We start from the raw sequence: 15,685 nt of genomic DNA, 5'->3' as shown, positions 1-15,685 counted from the left end.
GGGAGGGAGCAGCTGGAGTGTGCGTGAGTGAGTGAGTCTGTCACAAGGAAGGACGTTAGGGAAGGCTGACTGGAAGTGAAGGATCTGCGTCGTGAGTAAGTGTTGGGCTGTGAGGATTCACTTTCACCACTCTTGTGAGGCAATGGATTTTTCGCAGTATCTTTTAGCACTCTGGGCAATGTTGTCCGTAGCTGAGATTCCTCACTCAGTCCTCAAGGTTCCCTGCCCCACCGATGTGCACAAGGTGTCCCTCCTTCAGGCACCGTTGACCCCCTTTGCATGAAAGGCCAGAATGCACCCTGCCCCTGAGCCGTTGTAAAGGGAAAGTTGCTGCATGGGTGCTGACAATGCGCAAGAGTGCTGTCAAAGCTGCCTAATGCGGTTGCAGCCGCATGGCTTCTTGCAGCAGCTGCAAGAGATTTTAGTGACACTTCTCAGTCACAGTATCAGCAGAAAAAAACAGAGTAAGGTCAGCTCAAAGTTCAAAGCAAACTTTATTATCAGAGTACATACTTGTCACTACAAACAACCCCGAGATCCATTCCTGTGGGCATACTTGCAAATCTATAGAACCGTAACTGTAAACAAACTGCGCAAATGCAGGTAATGAATAAATGGCAAGAATAACGAGCATGAAATAACGAGATAACAGAGTCTTTAAATGAGTGTAGCTATCCTCTTTTGTTCAAGGGCATGATGGTTGAGGGGTAGTAATTGTTCTTGAACCTGGTGCTGTGAGTCCTGAGGCAGTTGTACTTTCTACCTAATGGCAGCAGTGAGAAAAGAGCGTGTCCTGGGTGGCGAGGGTCGATGCTATCACCTTATTGAACAATGAGCAGACCTGAGGGCCTACTCTGCTCCTAATTCATGCACTTGTACACTCATGTTGACTGCTCCTTCAGCAACACAACAGCATGTGAGGACACTTGACAGTACTAATGAATTTCCCATCTTTCAAGAGCTTTCTAAACACCATTAGGGGGCAATGCAACAATGTTTTATTGCCCAAAGACAGGCACGGATGACTTTGGCTTTTATACCAATGTTCAGGACGCAAGTGGAGGTTAAAAGCAACCTCAAATGTAGAGAAATCAGTTTTCAGAACTTTCCTCTTTTCAATCCACAAACATGACACTCTGTTGTGTATTTAATATTTCAGTAATATTTGAGTAATATATTGTTTGTTTAAGTATTCTTTGTTGAATACATAATGCATTGTGGGTTTTATATAAAAGTACGTCAATGACATACATTATTATGCCGCCATGTCATACGTAAGTGCTTCGCTTCAAGTAAAACTGAAACTAAGACCTCTTCTCTTGAGCTCCCATCTTTTTCTTGCAATTAGTTCAATGTTTTGGAGTTAAATATCATAGCACACTCCTACTCTGATCTCTGTCTTCGACTTCTGACAATGTGCGAATGAATTCAATGCAATGCATCTTGTGACAAACACGCTACAGCTTTCTAAAGTCATAGAGCACTACAGCAGAGAAACAGGCCCTATGGCCAATTTAGTCCATGCAGAACGACGATTCTGCCTAGTCCTGTTGAGCTGCACCTGGACCACAGTCATCCATGTACTTATCCAAACTTGTCAAATGTTGCAATCAAATCTGCATTCACTACTTCCACGCAACACACATCAAAGTTGCTGGTGAATGCAGCAGGCCAGGCAACATCTCTAGGAAGAGGTACAGTCGACGTTTCGGGCCGAGACCCTTCGTCAGGACTAACTGAAAGAAGAGCTAATAAGAGATTTGAAAATGGGAGAGGGAGGGGGAGATCCAAAATGATAGGAGAAGACAGGAGGGGGCGGGATGGAGCCAAGAGCTGGACAGGTGATTGGCAAAAGGGATATGAGAGGATCATGAGACAGGAGGTCCGGGGAGAAAGAAAAGGGGAGGGGGAAAAACCCAGAGGATGGGCAAGGGGTATATTCAGAGGGACAGAGGGAGAAAAAGGAAAGAGAGAGAAAGAATGTGTGTATATAAATAAATAACGGACTGGGTATGAGGGGGAGGTGGGGCATTAGCGGAAGTTAGAGAAGTTACCAGCAGCTTTTACGTGCGTTGCTTGAAATTCCAGCAGCTGCAGATTTCCTCATGTTTGCGTTTTTAAATTCACTACTTCCACGGGCAGCTCCTTACACACTCAACATATTCCAAGTGAAGAAGCTCCCCCTCATGTTCCCCTTGAACTCCCTTAATGCACGGCCTCTAGAGCTAGTCTCACTCAACCTCAGTGGAAAAATCCTGCTTGCATTTACCCGATCTATACCCCTCACAATTTTATATGCCTCTATCATTCTCCGAGACTTAAATTTGAGTTCAACAATTTCAAATCACCTGCAATTCCAGTATTTCAATCTCACATTTTATCTTCTCATACTTTTCTGATTAGCTGATAATTCTACATTTATCTGTTCTCTCTTTGCATCTCCTATAGACCCACCTTTTTCTATTCACATATACCTTGTCTACCATATTTCACTCAACTCCATCACCTCTCCACGTCCTTGCTCTGCATCTTAAATCTCATTTACTCTAACTTTTCTGGCAAAGGGTCATTAACCTGAAATTATCTCTCTGTTTTTGCCTCCATTGATGCTGTCGAACTAGTTGAGTATTTCAGTGCTGCTCTGTATTATTTGGATTTCTAGTATCTAAAGCATTAATTTGTTTTAGGATTCCTACAAGTACAAATTTCCTTCTGGTTTAAAAGTCAATTCCCCATTACTCTCTGCTTTATGATCATCAAATGACTCTACGTCCGAGCTTTAACAGCTATTTGATTCCCTGTTCATCCAAATTACGTGATATTTCAAAAGGCATTTGATCTAGAATGAATAAGACCCAACCATATTAAGCCTACCAATCCTCCCTCATTACTATGTCAAAGCTTCTATCAGCGGCCATCTGACTTGAAGGTCTATGAGCCAAGTTGATTTCTTTTTTTGTAATTTTTTATCTCACTTTTAGAGTTTAATTATTTAGGACACCTGCTTTCTTGCTATCTCTCTGATTCTTTGACAGATTAATTCATTCTATATTGAAGACCAAAAGCTTTAAGTATTCTAAGGAGGACCCATTAAGCCATCTGTGTTGGATGTATTGGAAATATAATGGAATTTGGTCTCAGATAAGCAGTTCTTGAGAGTCTCATAAGCAACATATCCTCAATTTTTTTTAACACAACTGCATATGAACCATTGCCCTGAGCAGGGAGTACTTACACGGCCTGAAAACTGCAAAATGTTTTTTTGTAACATGAATATTTTGAAAAATCACATACTTTTGATTTTATTTATTAATTGAAGGGTATAATGAAATACAGAACAAAGAAAATCTTTCACATTTCATAAACATTTTCTACTCTGTCTTTATTACAGACCCTTTGTCTATGAGCACTGTCCCGATTCATTTCACATCCAGATGAAAGATGCATTTTAATCGTCATTAGGTCATCCAAAGGTTCCACTTCTATCTGGATTTATATTTGATTGAATTCATAAGACTGAATTCATGTTCGCAGTCAGCACTAGAAGCTTGAAATGCTCCAATGATGCAACGAAAATTGACAGTTCTTCAAGTTCTTCATTTCTAAGCACAGACTTCAACATAACAGTAAACGTCTTAATTGAACCAGTCTTAACTTTCTCAGAAACGACAAATTTGAAATCACACTATCACAATAACCAATATTTTTGAGGCAACATTTCCATCATAGTTGTGATAGTAGCTGAGTATTTTTTGTCAGTCACACAAAATTCTCTTTTCCAAATTCAAAATTGGTTGTGTTTTCAATAGCAACAGGGTCAAAAGCTTGCAATTCTATAGGCTCATCATCAGGAAATCTATTAACCAAGTGATTACATACATAGTCATAGTCATAGTCATACTTTATTGATCCCGGGGGAAATTGGTTTTCATTACAGTTGCACCATAAATAATAAATAGTAATAGAACCATAAATAGTTAAATAGTACTATGTACATTATGCCAGTAAATTATGAAATAAGTCCAGGACCAGCCTATCGGCTCAGGGTGCCTGACCTTCCAAGGGAGGAGTTGTAACGTTTGATGGCCACGGGCAGGAATGACTTCCTATGACGCTCTGTGCTGCATCTCGGTGGAACGAGTCTCTGGCTGAATGTACTCCTGTGCCCACCCAGTACATTATGTAGTGGATGGGAGACGTTGTCCAAGATGGCATGCAACTTGGACAGCCTCCTCTTTTCAGACACCACCGTGAGAGAATACATGTTGAATGAATCAAATAATAGGCACAGTATCAACATCAGAACTTATAAACGCAAGCAGATCTCTCACTCTGTCACTCCAATAAACATTATCGCCTAGATACTGTGACCGTAACTTGTTAATTTTTGCTTTTGCATACTGCAGTGCTTCAATTGTATTCAAAGAGCTTCTCTGAAAGAATTTACAAAGGGATGCCAGATATTCTAAAACATCATTGACAGTTAATGCTAGTAATTTCAAAATTACATTAACATTATATAAAAAAAAATTTCAGCTGCACGGCATCAAAGGCTATGTGCATGGGAGCATTTCAGTTACTATGTGGCCGCACACCGGCGCAGCTCAGAGGGAACAGTGCTCATAAACATATTTGTTTCTTGTATTGTGGACATTTATATTTTTGCCTCTTTACAGGCAGCATTAAATTTATAAGCAGGACAGAACAAAAATAACTAAGAGACTGCTTTTTTTTTCCATTGTATTAACATTTGAATAATTACTTACCCCTACTTAATTGTATTGTCTGTCACAGAATCCAGCCTCCCCTCTACTAACTCTGTCTGCATTTTCTGCTGCCCGGGGAAAGGAGCCAACATAATCGAAGACCCCGCTCACTCTGGTCATTCTCTCTTCTGCGCGCCCCCACCCCCCATCATGAAGAAGATCTCACAGTCAACTTCAGCATGGCATCCTGCACCTCATTGTCTCCCTGCACCACACGTCCTTTGTAATTGTAACCTTGCATTCTGCGTTTGTTGCTGCCTTTCCCTTTGTACGACATTGACATACTCATGTTTGCAATGTTCCGCATGCAAACCACTCTATCGTCGTACATCTGCTAATAACAAACCTATCACCAATGTCTTTTCTTTTCATGTTTAGGTTGTGACTCGGGCTTTGGTCACAGTCTGGCCAAGCGCCTCCATCTTCTTGGCTTCCAGGTGTTTGCAACGGTGCTTCATGAAGAGGGAGATGGAGCGCAGGCTCTCAGGCATTTTGGTTCTGATCGACTCTCAGTAATTCAAATGGATGTTACAGACCGGGCCATGGTCCAAGAAGTTAAGAAAAAAATTGAAAAGCAGTTGGGAAACAAAGGTATGTAAACGATGTTGCAGTGTACCATGTTTCATTTCAAGGTCCTGGAAATGTTCACAAAGTTACTAATACTATAGCAATAGAATAAACATTAATCTGTTCTTCTGAAGGACAACAATTGGTTACTGCCAATGACTGCAAATAAGAAACGTTATAACTTCACATCAGGTGATGTAAACATGCGTAACAATTAACATTACCCATTGCCACATGCAAAATCTGTAACATTGGCACTATTACATGTACAAGAGAAAATCTGCAGATGCTGGAAATCCAAGCAACACACATAAAATGCTGAAGGAACTCAGCAGGCCAGGCAGCATCTGTGGAAAAGAGTAAACAGTTAATGCTTTGGACCAAGACCCTTCTTCAGGCATCATGTCATCATTTAGGATAAAGTTCTGACCTAGGGAATGTACTCGTGAAGTCCTTTATTTTTGGAGCATTGTTTCCTTAACTAAAAAGATTAAAACAGAAGAAGAAACATTGGTAGTCTAGTAGTTGATGGAAGAAAGTTCAATTGTTCAGCCTGTCAGTTTTTGGTATATTAACGGCTGAAATGCCTGCAAGAAGATGAAGCTATAGCTAATACAAGGTGACATGAACACACTTCGATAATAAATTTACTTTGACTTTGAAATATTCGCCCAAACATCTTAGCTTTCACAGTATGGTATATAGCTAAAGTCAGACAGGTATAATAGTGATAAACTAATTATTAATCTTGAAAATGATAGAGTCGTACAGTACAGTATGAGGTGTTTCAGCCCTGTGCTCTGTCTGCCAGAGAAAGCAGGGTCTCCCGGTGGCCACATATTTTAATTCCACATCCCATTTCCATTCTGGTATGTCTATCCACGGCCTCCTCTACTGTAAAGATGAAGCCACACTCAGGTTGGAGGAACAACACCTTATATTACGTCTGGGTAGCCGCCAACCTGATGGCATGAACTTTGACTTCTCTAACTTCTGTTAATGCTCCCCCTCCCTTTCTTACCCCATTCCTTATTTATTTATTTATTTATTTATTTATTTATTTATTTATTATTTTTTCCTTTCTTCTCTCTCTCTGTCCCTCTCATACTAACTCCCTGCCTGCTCTCCATCTTCCTCTGGTGCTCCCCTCCCCCTTTCTTTCTCCCTTGGCCTCCCGTCCCATGATCCTCTCCCTTCTCCTGCCTTGTATCCCTTTTGCCAATCACCTGTCCAGCTCTTGGCTCCATCTCTCCCCCTCCTGTCTTCTCCTATCATTTCGGATCTCCCCCTCCCCCTCCCACTTTCAAATCTCTCACTATTTCTTCTTTCCGTTAGTCCTGACTAAGGGTCTCGACCCGAAACGTCGACTGTACTTCTTCCTATTGATGCTGCCTGGCCTGCTGCGTTCCACCAGCATTTCATAAACACAAAATAATCTGCAGATGCTGGGGTCAAAGCAACACTCACAACATGCTGGAGGAACTCAGCAGGTCGGGCAGCATCCGTGGAAAAGATCGGTCGACATTTTGGGCCGGAACCCTGTGTCAGGACCGTAGGGGGAAGGGGCAGAGGCCCTATAAGGAAGGTGGGGGGAGGGTGGGAAGGAGAAGGCTGCTAGGTTCCAGGTGAAAAACCAGTAAGGGGAAAGATAAAGGGGTGGGGGAAGGGAGGCAGGGAGGTGATAGGCAGGAAAGGTGAAGAAAGAATAGGGGAAAACAAAATGGGTAGTAGAAGGAGGTGGAACCATGAGGGAGGTAATAGGCAACTGGGGGAGGGGGCAGAGTGACATAGGGATAGGGGAAGGGAGGGGGAGGGGGAGGGAATTACCAGAAGTTGGAGAATTCTATGTTCATACCAAGGGACTGGAGACTACCCAGATGGTATATGAGGTGTTGTTCCTCCAAACTGAGTTTAGCCTCATCATGGCAGTAGAGGAGGCCACGTATGGACATATCTGAATGGGAGTAGGAAGCAGAGTTGAAGTGGGTGGCTACTGGGAGATCCTGTCTGTTTTAGCGGACGGAGCGGAGGTGCTCGATGAAGCGGTCCCCCAATCTGCGTCGGGTTTCACATAATAATTTAATCTAATTGCACCACATCCCGTAGCAGCCCACTCCAAATATCAGCCATTCTCTGTGCAAAATATATTCTCCTTAAATCTTCTACATCCTTCTTGATTTTAATGCCCTAACGTGGGATAAATATATTTCTATTTGCCCTTCCTATGCCTCTTATATTCCTAGATATTCATGCAACCAAGTTGAACCATTTGGGCCAAATCATCCACATCAAGCAAGTTACCTATCTACACCAATCCCATTTGGTCTGTATCCCTCCTAGCCTTGTCCCTGTCTAAATACCTTTAAACATTGTAACTGTAACTGCTTTCACCAGCTCCTCTGGCAGCTCATTTCATACTCCCACCACCCTCTGTGTGGAAAAATGAGCTCTCACATGCTTTTTAAATCTTCCCCCTCTCACCTTGTACCTATGCCCTCTACTTATTATTCCCTCCCTGGGAAAAGTGCCCCTGATAATTTTAAACCACACACCCTCCTTTGCTCTGTAGAAAGCAGTCCCCATTTATCTAACGCAAACACCTGGAAATCTGCAGATGATGGAATTTCAAGCAACACACATAAAAGTTGCTGGTGAATGCAGCAGGCCAGGCAGCATCTCTAGGAAGAGGTAGACCTAGAGATGCTGCTTGACCTGCTGTGTTCACCAGCGACTTTTATGTGTATTGCTACCATTTATCTAATCTCTCATTATAACTCTGAACATCCGGTCCAGGCAGCGTTCCTGTCAATCTTTGCTACAGCCTCTCTAGCTGAATTACATCCTTCTTATAGCGATTCTAACAATCTGGATTTTACACCTGGATCCTTCAAGAAAATTAGTAACTGATGTTTTTACATGATTGAAGATGTAAAGACCCTCCTACTTTTTATCATTCAGCTTTTTGATTAGAACTGCTGGATTCACAAAGCTTAAACCAAACCAGTTATTAGTTTTAATTCTAACCTACCTTCTCAGCTCTAAATTGGTCCTGTACAGTATCTAAAAGTACAAAATCACCACAAGTCCCACTTTGGAGTACAGTGACTAATAAAAGCTTCTTTCTCTTTGATTTTAAGAATTGCAACAAAGCTTAAACATAACGTAGATAAGTACTAGTATGTAAATTAATAGTGACCTGCACAGTCTTGCAATACAATTGCACCTTAATGATATACACCTGGCATTACCCTTAATTAAGTTTAGTGACTCATACTGTCTGTCTTCCTTTCGCATTAACATTGAGCACAGTTCTGAAAATGTTTACAAAAGACTCCTTCCATTGTTTGTAGCAGTTAAAAACCATTCCAAATTTGTTTTTACATCAGTAAGAACTTTGTTCATAATGCAAAATATTTACAAGAATAAGCAGTGCAATGCCTTTTCGCTCGTACTTTCGTAGTCGATGCTTTAAGCAGAACCTTCCACAGCTGTTGCTTAAGTTCAAAGGTAGGAATGACATCAGCTTTGATGATATTAGTACTCTTACGTTGAGGAAAATCAATTTCCAAGTTCAAGTAAAATTTTAATTGGGTGATTTCATCTGCCTTTCCATTGCTATGTTATCCATAAGATTCCAAAGCCGAGGAGAATTAATTTACAATGCAAAAATAATTAATATCTTTTGATATGAATCTTCAGAACCAGCTGTTTGGCACTACGATTTTTGAGTTCCTGCAGATTTTGAAATGATGTCCAATAAGAAAGGATACTCAATGAACTGGATAAATTCAAACACCTTTAACTCTCCAGTTGAATGTAATTTGTGTTTTGGATTGTACATAAATGCTTTTGAAATGGCAAGACAAGTTTCACTACAACTGTAAAAATAATCAAGTAGAGGCGACTCTGGGCCCTTTCTGTACACAGCCTCTGTGTTGGTGCTCCACTCAGGTCTGTCATCCAGGTGCACCCCCAGGTACTTGTAGGTCCTCACTACATCCACGTCCTCACATCAATAGTACCAGGGAGCAGTGCAGGCCTAGTCTTCCTAAAGTCCATCACCATCTCCTTTGTCTTACTGATGCAGATGATTCAACTTCCACCAGTTGACAAGTCCTCCACCAGGGCCTTGTATTCATCCTCCCGTCCTCCCTTTATAGACCCAACTATTGCTGAGTCATCAGTCAACTTATGCAGATGACATGACTCAGTGTTGTATCTAAGGTCTGAGGTACGCAGGGTAAACAGGAAAGACTTGGCCAAACAGGATATTTTAAGAAGCAACACAGAAAATGCTGGAGAAAATCAGCAGGTCAGGCAGCATCTATGGAAAGGACTAAACAGTTGGCGTGCTCAGGCTGAGACCCTTCTTCAGCACTCAGAGTGTTGTTGTGTTGCTTTGGATTTCCAGCATCTGCAGCTCTTCTCATGTTTATCTTAACAAAAACAAAGTTTAGGGAGGGAATTCCTGAGCTTAAGGTGTTGGCTAAGTCCCAGAGGTGGAGTGATTAAGATTCTGGTGTTCAAGAAACTTGACACCTAGTCGGGTTTAGAGGAGGAAGAGAAGGTTACAGAAATTAGATGCTACCAAATAAACCCAATTTTTATTCCATGGCAGAACAAAAACATCAAAGAATTTTTTTGGAATTCTAATTTTTGCTTTCTGTTTCTGTAGGACTGTACGCTTTAGTTAATAATGCAGGCATCACAACTTGTTTCTGTGATGCGGAAATCATTCCAACAGATGATTTTAAGCAATGCATGAACGTCAATTTCCTGGGAGCAGTTGAAGTTACTAAAACATTTTTACCTTTGATTCGTCGAGCAAAAGGGAGGATAATTAATCTTTCTAGTCCATCAGGTATGTTCTTTATATAGTCATGGAATGCTGTTGGCTTGCAGGAAATTATCAGAATAACAATATGAAAGATCTTATTGAGACAAGAAATTATATCTTATCTGAATAGATCACCCTGTCAAGAACATAGAGTAGAGGTATTGATGGGACCCTGCTTGAAGTAATTGACAGCTACTCATACATTATTTTGCAATGTTCTCCTCAAAATAAGTGTTCTACAATGAAGAGAAATAGAAATAAATTTCTTAAGGTGGCAGTACTCGTCTACAATTGGATTTATTGTTTTAAATTCCAAAGTATCTTGAGGTTTTTCACAAGTTCGGTCACCTGCAGACTACATTAAAATCCAATGCTGCTGTGCTGAAGCTTCACTGATGTTGCATCAGGGTGAATATTCATTACAATAATCAAAGTTCAAAGCACAAAGTAAAGTTCAAAATAAAATTTATTATCAGAGCACATACACGCCACCTCATGCAACTTTGATATTCTTTTTATGGGACATACTTAGCAAATCTATAGAAAATAACTGTAAAGAGGATCTGTAAACTTCAGGAACTATACACTGTAAACATATGGAAAATGCAGGTAATAAATAAATAACAATATATAATGAGCATGAAATAACAATATAACAGATTCCTCAAATGAGTGTAGTTATCACCTTTTATTCAGTAGCCTGGTAGCTGAGGGGTAGTAACTGTTCTTGAACCTGGCGGTGCGAGTCCTGGGGCCTGGGCGGTGAGGTTCTTTGATGATGGATGCTTCTTTTCAACGGCAAGGTTTTATGTAGATGTTCTCAATGGTTGGGAGGGTTTTATCCGTGATTTACTGAGCCGTATCCACTACCATTTGTAGGAATTTCCGCTCAAAGGCATTAGTGTTCCCATACCAGGCTGTACTGCAGCCAGTCTGCACACTTTCCACCACAGATCTATTGAAGTTTGCCAAGATTTTCGATGACATGTCGAACCACTGCAGACTCCTGAGGAAGTAGAAGCACTGTTGTGCTTTCTTTGCAATTATATTTATATAACGGGTCCAGGTCAGGTCCTCTGAGACAGAGACACCCAGGAATTTAGTTACTGACCCCCTCCACTTCTGATCCTCTGATGATTACCGGCTCATGGACCTTTGGTTCCCCTCTTCAGAAGTCGACAATCTGTTCCTTGGTCTTCTTGATATTGAGTGAGAGGTTGTTGTTATTCCACCACTCAGCCAAGTTTTCAATCTCCCTCCACCTTTGATACAGCCCGCAACAGTGGTGTCATCGGCAAGCTTGTATATGGTACGTGGCCACACAGTCATTGGCATAAAGCGAGTAGAGCAGGGGGATTGATGGAGATTGTGGAGGAGATGTTTTTGCCAATCTGAACTGACTGGGGTCTACAAGTGAGGAAATCCAGGCTCCAATTGCACAAGAGAATATTGAGGCCCAGATCGTGGAGTTTACTGATTAGTTTTGAGGGGACGATGGTGTTAAATGCTGAGATGTGATTGATAAAGAACATCCAGAAGTGTGCATCTTTGCTGTCCAGATGTTCCAGGATTCCAGTCAACGAAATAGCATCATCTGTAGACTTGTTGCTTCAGTGGCAAATTGGAACGCTATTCAGACAAGAGCTAGTATGATTCAACACCAGCCTCTCAAAACACTCCATCACAGTAAATGTAAGTGCCACTCATTGACGCAGGTCACCACGCTTTTCTTGGGCACCGGTACGATTGAAGCCTGCTTGAAGCAGGTGGGTACACACACTGCCAGAGCGAGGGGTTGAAGATATCCGTAAACACACCAGCCAGCACAGGTCTTCAGTACTCCGTCTGGGCCAGATCCTTTCCTTGGATTCACTCTCTTGAAGGCACGTCATCTTCAGATTCTGAGACCAAAGAATCATCGGGAGGCATGATAGTTCCCCCCTGTCCTGGTGGTCAAAGTGAGCGAAGAAGGCATTGAGCTCATCTGGAAGTGAAGCTCTGCTGTCCCCCATGTCACAAGATTTAACTTTGCAGGAGGTTTATTTAAGAAATAATGTTTAATTAACAGAAGCAAGCAACTATACATTTTGTTTCAGTTCCAGATCACAGTGATGTATTGCTAACAATAGTGCATTGAGCCAGATGCATAGTTTAGACATTCAGAACGATGATGCAAATGGAATATCTGGCGTGCTGAGGCAATGTAATGAAATTGTACTTAAAGCTGTAGATTAGTAGAATTGAATTTTCCATAACGTACTTTCCGAGCTACTTCTGTAAGCAATCAATGTTCAACTATCTCAACATACTAACTAATGAATAGACCCTTTGTGCTGAACGATAATGAATTACAATTGTCTGGGAGTTGTTTCCGCGGGGCAAGAGTAACGATTCCATATGTAACTAATTTATAGATGGCATTTTCTGTCCTAATGTGAACGTCAGAATTACTAAGGGTCTGTAAAAGTTTATTTGTTCCGTATGTGAAATTACATTTTTAATCGTTTTCAAATCAAAATTAAGTTAATTATTACTAATTACCTTTCTCCTCTAAAATAATATTCATGGGAAATTAAATAGCATTGATATGAATAAGAACAGGAATAGTATTTCAATAGGTTTTCAAAAGGTACATTTAATGTCAGAGAAATGTATACAATATACATCTTGAAATTCTTTTTCTTCGCAAACATCCACAAGGACAAAGGAGTGTCCCAAAGAATGAACAACAGTTAAATGTTAGAACCCCAAAGCCCCCCCAACTCCCCCCATGTACAAGCAGCAGCAAAGCAATGACCCCCCCCAGCCAAAAAGCAACGGCACCCCCCAAGCGAGCACTCAAGCGTGCAGCAAAGCATCAGTAAAGACACAGAATTGCAGTACCCCAGAGACTACTCGTTCACCTGGTGATTTGACATACCACAGGCTCTCTCTCTCTCCCCCTAATAAGGGAAAAAGAGGTGTCCCCATTTCACAGCAAGACGGGAGACATAACAAAACGACTCACCGATTTATGATTTTGAAAGTCTGTTGCATCGCTTTTTCCGAGTTCTGTGCCTCTGGGCACACAGCCAACAGCAAGTCCGCTGCTTGCGATCTTCCTTGTTCTCCCGCGTCGCATCAGTCAGCGGCACCAGACAACTGATTCAGGAATTGTAAAAGCAATATAACAGAACTGCTTCACCTTGAGACTGGCCCAGAAAGTTCAGTGGCTTGGCATGCAAGATTCAACATTGGCTCAGTGGGAGAAGCGAGAGAGTGGCGCTGGATGATTGCCTCTCTTCCTGGAAGCCTGTGACTGGTGGTGAGCTGCAAGTATTGGTGCTGAGTCTGTTGTTGTTTGTCATCTATATTAATGATCTGGATGATAGTGTGGTAAACTAGTTCAGCAAATTTGAGGATGTCACCAAGATTTAGTGGGGGAGGTGCATAATGGACAGCAAGGAAGATTCCCAAAGCTTGTAATGGGATCTCCCCCAGATGGAAAATGGGCTGAAGAATGGTAAATGGAAGTAAATGCAGAGAAGGGCGAGGCGTTACACTTTGGGAGGACAAGGTAGGGTAGGAGATACACAGTGAACGGTAGGACACTGAGAAATCCAGTCAATCAAAGGGATCTGGGAATACAGATCCATAATTCATTGGAACTGGCATCATAGGTAGGTAGGGTTGTAAAGAGAGCTTTTGGTACTTTGGCCTTTATGAATCAAATTATTGAATACAAGAGTTGGGATGTTATGCTGAAGTTGTATAAGATGTTGGTGAGGCCAAATTTGAATTTCACTTACCTACAGGAAAGATTTTAGTGTTATTGAAAAAGTGTTGCCGGGTCTTGAGGAAAGGTTGAATAGGCTATGACTTTACTCCCTTCTGTGTAGGAGAATGGGGGTGATTGATAGAAGTGTACATTATTATCAGGGATATAGACAGGGAAAATGCAACCAGGCTTATTCTACTGCATTTGGGGGTCATAGATTAAAGGTGAAAGGTGAAATGTTTAAGGAGAATCTCAGGCAGAACTTCTTCACTCAAAGGGTGTGTGAGTGTGGAATGATGGATGCGAGTTTGTTTGCAACATTTAAGAGAAATTTGGATAAGTACAAGGGTATGGAGGGCTATGATCCAGGTGGGAATAGCAGTTCAACATGGACTAGATGGGCCGAATGGCCTATTTCTGTGCTATAGCGCACCGTAACTAGAAAATTATAGGCCTTGAATCCTGAAGAAGGACATTATCAAGTAGGCCACTGCATGGATTGAAACAGTCACTAACATACTTTGGGTGCTACATACACAGAGGCACCTAGACATATGTAGTGGATGTCACTTGTGCAAAATTCCATTGTGTGTGCACATGTGATTCGAAAAGATGATTGATGCAGAAGTAGAACTTCCCTTGACATGTGAGGCCTCCTTCAGAACAACTTAAAATGTGACGTAGATGCAAGTCCGTGAGGTCTAGGACTTTGAATCATCTCTGTCAGTCCCTTTAAGTTCTCTACCCATTTCCCTCAGTCACTGCAACTGATTTTAAGCCCAATTATTTTGCCTCCCATCATGCACTGAACAGAAGAAAGCACTTTGTTTGTATGCCCTGTGCAAGGTCAGTTCAGTTGAGCAGGATGCCTTGGTTCTGGTTGCAATAACATTTTATGACAGAAGTCCCACATACAAACTGTACGTTGGTCTATTGCACATCACCTACTTGACATGCATCTCCCGGCTCAGTGTGGTTTCTCAGTCATTGGTATCGTACTGTGAGGAAAAGAAAATATTTTGTCTGGTCTGTGATTGATTAAGTATTGAGTTCCTTCCTGATGGTAGCCATTTACAGAGAATTTCTTTTGGTTGTAGCTTGAGATTTCTCCAGACTGCAGAGAAAGTATATGACAGTCTGGCAGATCCATTGCATTAATTTGCTGAAGAGATTTTTTTTAAATGGGAGAAACAAATGGTTAGTAAACTAATAGTGAGTAAATGAAATTATTGAGGGCAAAACGAAAAGCCCCCGTAGAGCAGATTGAGGTACAATATGACCTTCAAATCTGCTAAATGTGATTTACTAATTTATCTGTAGTTGTAAAATGCTGAATTCCTCAGAGTCATAAAGGGTCACAGCCTTCAAGAGTTATTAGTCCAACCATTGACAATGTGTTGAAAAATCTATATTTTGCAAATCTTGGAAAATGAAGCATTAGAAAAGCCTACAATTATAACTGGTAGAAAGTAGTTTCCAAGTATTCCTGCATTTTATTTTTAAAACTTAGCACTGACAGATGCCTAAGAGGCTGTAATCCTATAAGGTGCAAATCAATCTGGCTGAAAATCTAAGATAACAAGGGTACAGATGTTGTTCTCCATTTCTTTAGGCACTGAAAGTGAAAAAATATTTCTAAACACGTTCTTAAATTGCAAGTTGCTATTTCGGTTCTAGCTGATATTTGAGGTCTGGATACATAATTTGCAATAATTCAGAATTCCTGTTTCTAAACAGTCTTTGAGATGAAGCCTCATA

The 15,685-nt window shown here is 41.2% G+C and overlaps 1 protein-coding gene across 1 annotated transcript in view; it reads left to right on the top strand.

The window, feature by feature from the left end:
* Positions 1-15,685, top strand: part of LOC134356132 (11-beta-hydroxysteroid dehydrogenase type 2-like) — a 97,707-nt gene that overhangs the window by 51,546 nt on the left and 30,476 nt on the right. The window contains exons 2-3 of the mRNA XM_063066774.1: positions 5,145-5,357; positions 10,009-10,194. Coding sequence (XP_062922844.1) covers positions 5,145-5,357; positions 10,009-10,194 — 399 coding nt within the window. The remainder of the gene's footprint in view (positions 1-5,144; positions 5,358-10,008; positions 10,195-15,685) is intronic.

Source organism: Mobula hypostoma, chromosome 14 (genome assembly GCF_963921235.1).
Source record: "Mobula hypostoma chromosome 14, sMobHyp1.1, whole genome shotgun sequence".
In the NCBI taxonomy this organism is placed as follows: domain Eukaryota; kingdom Metazoa; phylum Chordata; class Chondrichthyes; order Myliobatiformes; family Myliobatidae; genus Mobula; species Mobula hypostoma.
The sequence above is the reverse complement of the archived record's forward strand: the minus strand, read 5'-3'. Positions and strand labels throughout refer to the sequence as shown.